Source organism: Larus michahellis, chromosome 2 (genome assembly GCF_964199755.1).
Source record: "Larus michahellis chromosome 2, bLarMic1.1, whole genome shotgun sequence".
NCBI classification, from domain to species: domain Eukaryota; kingdom Metazoa; phylum Chordata; class Aves; order Charadriiformes; family Laridae; genus Larus; species Larus michahellis.
In genome coordinates this window covers 35,326,446-35,333,961 of record NC_133897.1, presented here as the reverse complement: position 1 = coordinate 35,333,961, position 7,516 = coordinate 35,326,446, and the positions used below count along the sequence as shown (strand labels likewise).

Here is a 7,516-nt window from a genome sequence, read left to right as displayed (position 1 = left end):
GGAGTGGGCACACGGAGCCAAATCCCCCCCTCAGGTTGGTTTACTTGAAGAAAGTGCCTTTAGCGACATTCATATCAGTCGATTCTGTCACCAATTGAGCTGCCGGTAATAATGTCTAGCCATTTTTAGAGAGAAGCAGTCCTGCTAGAGAAGGTATCTTGCTGTTCTCTCCCCACAAAAGCTATTCTGGCAAGCAAAGATAGCGTGTGCTAGTTGCTGGTCCCCACACTGTTTCCACGTGCATTGACAAATCTCAGGATATTGGGAAACGATGCAAATGGCTTTGGGGAAGCGGGGATATGGAAAGCATAAGGAAATGACAGTGACAGCAGAATTTCAACATGAATTAAATATGAATATTACATATAGAAAAAACCCACCCTGGTGTTTTCTACTTACCTGTACATAAAATTAAGCTAATGGAATAAAAGTATAAAATATAATTTCAGAAAATTATAGCAATGTTACTGGATCCAAAGTTGCAGAAGAAATGACTCAATTTAGTGTTATACTCTATCTTTCACTGAGTAGAACAATCACATTTAAAGGACTAAAAGGGTAAAATGCAACATGCATATTCATCCTTAATGTCCTTATGCTAGATTATGTTACGTTTTCTGATATTGTACAATGGTGGCTGCACAAGTAGAGGACTACTCTCTTCTCAATAATCTAGAAATTGCTTCAAAACCCCCTGTATTTATTAACAATAAAAATACCAGTGCCACAATACTAAGGAACTGGCCAATAAAGACATACTAGTTGGTCAGATGCAGTTACTTTGAATTATGACATAGTTTGACTTTACTTAATAAGTCTGTCTGATGTTAGAATCGTTGAATTCAAATAGAGGTTAATGAGACTTAAAATTAAACAGGTATTTCAGCAAATGTACAATAAAGACAATTGATTTTAGGTCTCAATTAGGAAAGCGGAAAGATGATTCTGTCTTGCAGTACGAGGCCAGAAGCCACAAATTTTAAATTCCATCTTCTTTTGGAAGATGGAACAAGCAAGTGGTGGTGTTAGGTGTAGATGTGGCACTTAGGGACATCATTTAGTGGTGGACTTGGCAGTGTTAGATTTACGCTTGGACTCAATGATGTTAAGGGTCTTTTCCAACCTAGAAGATTCTGTGATTCCATATTTGTTTCTTCTTTTGTGAAATCCTACTACTTGTTCACTGCAAAAGCATGGCAAAGCTTACCATAAAATTTTTTTTAGTATTAAAAAACATTATAATTAGCAATTTACTATACCACCAAAGTTATTTTGGTATAACACAATGCAGCGGACTGTTTACATTTCACTAAGAAATACTCAATATATTTTATATGAGTTCAAGTCAGTACTTTGAGATCTCCATTTATTTGTTCGTTTCATTCCCTGACTGCAATACAATCATGACACTTCTATTATTTCTCTCTCTCTCAAACTGAATTATCTTTTTCTCCACCCCCCCCTCCTTTTTTTTTTTTACTTTTAATTATTTATTTCTGTGTGCGTTCACACTCCTTACCTTAGAAAAGTTTTTCCTTTGGTTATTCCTTTGGTTATTCCTATGTTCAGGAATAACCGTAACTTCCATTCCCAAGGGCCGAACGAATCCCACAGAATTCGTGCTGAGCTAGAATCTGCTGGTTTAATTCCCTGCTGGGAGTTTGCCAGTTGGGAAACGCTGACCAGCAAGTACAGGTCTTAATTACACAAATCCAGAAGCTGCTGCCAACCTTTCCCCATTGAGAGGCATTTGCTTTCTAGTGTTCTTCTTGATGAACAGATTATCACTCAAACATAATTTATTGCTGCTTTATATTGTAAGTAATTAAATGAAGAAACCTTTTAAACTCAAGGGAATTTTAATAGGTTACTTGCAAAATGTTATTGCAGGCAACAACTTGTACATGATTTTAGTTCCAAACCCACCAAAAAATTATACAAATCAGCATTGTAAAAGTGTCAAATTAATGCCTTACAGGCTTTTCTGGCAGAATGAATTTCTAAATTCTAGATGTGGGGAAACGTTACTCTCATTTTTTTCCTTTTCCATTTTTTTAGAAAAATTTACAAGTGAAATATTACTACAAAACTTTTTTATAAGGAATTTTTGCAAAACATTTACATTTTTACCATCAACTATTTTTCTGTTTCAAAATCATTATGTAGATTTAATACCCTATGCTGCACATCAATTCTTGCGGGATGACAATTCAGTGACATGCATAAAAAAACACCACAAGGCATTAAAATGAAGACTTAAATACAAATATTGTTGCAATAAAACAGTTATAAAATTGAAAAATAGGACCTAAACATCATGCTTACCTAACTTTGACAAATTAACTTTTTCTCCTAGATTACACACTTTTATTACTGCTCTCGTGAAAGAATGTGATAAATAATGACTTAACACCAATTTCTAATGTAATCGGCAACACATACACGAACCTAACCAAAGAAAGTATATTGTAAGAAAAAAACTATTCTAACACTGGAGTTCTACCATGGTAAATACACTTTGCACTGATAATTACAATAAAGCAAAATTTTTAACAGTGGCAAAGGGAATGAACAGTGAAATGCCATTAAACAAGATACTACTGCACATCTGTGCCCTATTACTTACAACAGCTATATCCCACTGAGTCAAATAAAGGACATTGAAATTTACGATCCTTTTAAGACAGAAAAGTGGATTCAGAATGGTATGCAGAACAGACTGGCAAAATGCTTCTAATTCCAGTGGTAAAATGTGCACCTGCTAACACAAGTTAATGTACTTGAGATGCTATGAAGCCAACCAGATTTAGGGTCTGATACATCTATAATAGGGACTCATCGCAGATTAAAAATTACTTCAGTTTCCTATCTGCATACATAAGTATGCATGAAAAAATTATGTATGAAATGGCTGTGCAGAATGCTCGTAACTTCCATTTACAAAAATTGTTAATTTCTAGGAAACATGGTATTAACATTAGGAAAGTTTTTTCTTTGCATAAAGAAATTTATAGCACTGATTGTGAAGCTTAATGATAAAATATATATTTGACGTTTCATTTCCTATATAATAAAATTAACAGTTAATACTACCTAATGTTCATCTGTATTAAATGTAACATCTAATTGATTCTGATGTTTTAAATCCAGATACATCAGTTAAGAGTACTTTAAATAAAATATACAAAATAATGTACAAAACCCAACTAAAATTTAAAGACTCTGTTACAAGTCTACAAAAGCTTTAAGAAACTTGAAATTTATAACCACAGTGTAAAATTGTTTTTCTTTAATCTCAAAGCTTTTTATGTAAACTGAAAGTATAAAATACCTTCAGCTTAGTATTTTGCTACAAAGGGCTGGCCTAAAGTGTACACAGTGTAAACAATGATTGGTATTTCTCTTGCTTCAAAAATACAGAAAACACCACAAGATTGATAAAGTATTCAGATGAGAAATATATGTTTCGTGAGGGAATGCACAAGGTATCTGTTACGTCTCTCAAACCAACAGCTACCAAACACATTCATCCTTTTGGAATTTGCTGGGAAAAAAAACCAACTTACCCTTCTTGCACTGTACTTCCTTTAGTTACATCAAAAATATTTTGGTGTAGAAATTTTTTCTAAAAATGGTCATGAGAATTATTACCAAATGACTGTATGTGTAAAAGGTTATATTTATACCTATGGGAAGTAATTATAAATCCTGAGTATGAAATATTTGGCCATCTTTCCTCCTTGTATGTACTGGAGTTTTCACATACAAAATGCAGTTTGTTTTTGTTATCGTTGTTTTTAATTTCCTCTATATTCCTATTAAACTGGTACATCTGAAAATGTAACCAAACCTTTGAAATCAAAAAGTCATGTAGTAAAAAGATAACTATATTTGTCTTTCCCCAGTTTGTTTTGTGGTTGGAGGCTCAATGTAAGACTTGATAGGTAACAGATATTTATTACCAGCCCACATATTATCCTTGAAGAGAAAACAAAGACAGTAATATTTAGGGGAAAAGAGAGAAAATGTTTACTGTCAATACCTTTTTTTGGTTAAAATGTGATAATTAATTCTTTTCTTTGGCTATTAAGTCAAAGCATAAAGAACTCAGCACATTAACCACAATATAATAACTAGTATTTACAGAGAGAAGATACTGGAGAATGAGCTACAACACTCAATTGTCTCATTAATTTCCATGAATTCTAACAAAATTAAAACACTTAAATACTCAAGGTCGAGTTTTAATGATTCATGTTACCTACAAGGTTATAAATGGACCACAAATGTTTTAAAATATAATGAAATACCAAAAACTGACACAAAAGCTGCCATATTCATTTTTCATCCTACATAAAGATACCGTTACTTTTGTAAAATCTTATGTTACTATCTTTCTATGGGTTTATCTTTCCTACTGTATACACTAATTCTACATAACCTTAGCTCTCCAAACAAAGAGAGGAATTAGAACTCACTGATTGTCATTTATACACACTACTATAATGTAGTGGTCAACATTAATCTGAGGTCCACCTCAGAACCACTTCGCAGCATGCATCATCCAGCTGCTAGTTGAGTAATTCCAAAACTTGAGAAAAGACGGCCAAAATCAACTGACGTGTTCTATGGACTGAGCAAAACCCTAAAATATTTCCACTATCGTTCAATCGGCTTTGCTGTGCCTTATGGGAAAATGATGTTCTCATGAAAATATTACAAATTTATTATAAAAACAAAGTACCTTCATCAAATGATATTAATCCTAGTCAAGCTCCACCCTGTTTTACATTGATATTATCTAATTTTATGAACACATTAACATACAATGCTAAAATGGGGGGGGGGGGGAGTTCATTTAAAATCATTACATGACATACAGACATATAACTAAAAAAGTACAGTATGGAAATAATATTCCCCCATCTGTTTATCCAGTACATCAATTTGCGCTGTTTGTATTTTTGAAATTTTTGTCTTGTTGCACCGGTGTACACTTCCCATGCTGACCCTCCAACCTGGAACACTTACAGAAGTCATGACTGAAAACATGATTTCCTGCTCTGTAATCCACTTTACCAGCCCACTTCCATATCCTGAAAGGTATGTAAACTTAAGTGCAGCACTAGGCATCCATATAAATGATCCTTTCAGAATTCTTCCATGTTTGTTGAAACATTAGGGGTTGCTGGGTTTGAATCTTGAGAAATGGCAGCAACAGTGACAATTCTTGGAGAACCAAGAACCTCAGTAACTGAAGAGTCCAGTTCTCCTGAGGTAACAATAGCAAGGGCTGTTCCACCACCCTTCTTGTTCTGATGAGTTTTGACGTGTTTTGAGAGATGGTCGCTTCGCATAAACCTTTTAGAACATTCCGGGCACTCAAATCTTTTTTCACCTTTTTTAAAAGAAGAACAAAACCAAAATGTTACTGAAAGAGAGCACTGAACACTTTTTGCTTGGTCATTTGAATCTGACCTTTTTCTATTCAACGTTTGAACTGTCTTTAAAAGGATACAATGTTTTCTTCTCTACCTGTCTGATTTCCAGGTCAAAGGCTTTTGGAAATCCACTCTTCACTACTAAAATGTTCTCAACAAATACTTGCTACGCTGTGATTATCTGGTGAGAAGCTTTGACTTTCAGGTCACCAGAGAATTTTCATAAACTTCTATAAGTCTGACAGAGTAGGACAAGTAAAAGCCCTGAAAGAACTACTTGATCACATTTTTTTTAAGAATACTTTTGTTATTCAGATTAAAAAGGGAATTTGGAAACATGAATCCCAAAGCTCCATCAGGATGTATGAAATCTACGTCAAGAGAGATACATTCACAAAATCACAGAATGGTAGGGGTTGGAAGCAACCTCTGGAGATCATCTAGTCCAACCTCCCTGCCAGAGCAGGGTCACCTAGAGCAGGCTGCACAGGAACACATCCAGGCGGGTTTTGAGTATCTCCAGAGAAGGAGACTCCTCCACCTCTTTGGGCAGCCTGTGCCAGTGCTCTGCCACCCTCAAAATAAAGAAGTTTTTCCTCATGTTGAGATGGAACTTCCTGCGTTCCAGTTTGTGCCCGTCGACCCTTGTCCTGTCACTGGGCACCACTGAGAAGAGCCTGGCCCCATCCTCTTGACATCAGCCCTTTACATACTTATAAGCACTGATGAGATCCCTTCTCAGTCTTCTCTTCTCCAGGCTAAACAAACCCAGGTCTCTCAGCCTTTTCTCTTAAGAGAGGTGCTCCAATCCATTGATCATCTTTGTAGCCCTCCACTGGACTCACTCCAGTAGTTCCTTGTCTTTCTTGTGAATAATATCTGTCCTTGTGAATAATGACAGGACCAGAGGAAATGGTCTGAAGTTGCGGCAGGGGAGGTTTAGATTAGATATTAGGAAGAATTACTTTACTGAAAGAGTGGTCAGGCACTGGAACAGCCTGCCCAGGGAGGTGGTTGAGTCACCATCCCTAGAGGTATTTGAGAAATGTCTAGATGTGGCACTTCAGGGCACGCTCTAGTGGCAGAGATTGTAGGTTGGGTTTTTTTGTTTGTTTGTTTTCTTGGGTTTTTTGAGGGTTTGGTTTTGTTTTTTTTTTGTGTGTGTATGGTTGTACTTGATGATCTCAAAGGTCCTTTCCAACCATGAAGATTCTATGATTCTATGATTTCTTGAACTGGGGAGCCCAGAACTGGACACAGTACTCCAGATGTGCCCTCACCAGGGCAGAGCAGAGGGGAAGGATAACCTCCCTCGACCTGCTGGCCACACTCTTTTTGATACACCCCAGGATACCATTGGCCTTCTTGGCCACAAGGCCACACTGATGGCTCATGGACAACTTGTTGTCCACCAGGATTCCCAGGTCCTTCTCCACAGAGTTGCTTTCCAGCAGGTCAATCCCTAATCTGTACTGATGCATGGTATTATTACTCCCTAGGTGCAGGACCCCACACTTGCCCTTGTTGAACTTCATTAGGTTCCTCTCCACCCAACTCTCTAGCCCGTCCAGGTCTCGCTGAATGGCAGCACAGCCTTCTGGTGTGTCAGCCACTCCTCCCAGTTTTGTATCATCAGCAAACTTGCTGAGGGTACGCTCTGTCCCTTCATCCAGGTCACTGATGAATATGTTGAATAAGACTGGACCCAGTACTGGGGACCCCTGGGGAACACCGCTAGTCACAGGCCTCCAGCTACACTCTGCGCTGCTGATCACAACCTTCTGAGCTCTGCCATTCAGCCAGTTCTCATTCCACCTCACTGTCCACCCATCTAACCTACATTTCCTAAGCTTAGCCAAGAGGATGTTATGGGAGACAGTGCTAAAAAGTCAAAGGTCTTGCTGAAGTCGAGGTAGACAACATCCATTGCTCTCCCCTCATCTACCCACTGAGTCATGCCATCATACAAGGCTATCAGATTGGTCAAGCATGATTTCCCCTTGGAGAATCCATGTTGACCACTCCCAATAACCTTCTTTTCCTCCACATGCTTAATGATGACATCCTGAACAAGC

The 7,516-nt window shown here is 37.3% G+C and overlaps 1 protein-coding gene across 1 annotated transcript in view; it reads right to left on the bottom strand.

Moving 5' to 3' along the window:
- Positions 1–2,076: 2,076 nt before the first annotated feature.
- Positions 2,077–7,516, bottom strand: part of SP4 (Sp4 transcription factor) — a 30,122-nt gene continuing 24,682 nt past the window's right edge. Inside the window, exon 6 of the mRNA XM_074574828.1 lies at positions 2,077–5,398. Within this exon, the coding sequence (XP_074430929.1) occupies positions 5,151–5,398 (248 nt within the window). The 3' untranslated portion in view covers positions 2,077–5,150. The remainder of the gene's footprint in view (positions 5,399–7,516) is intronic.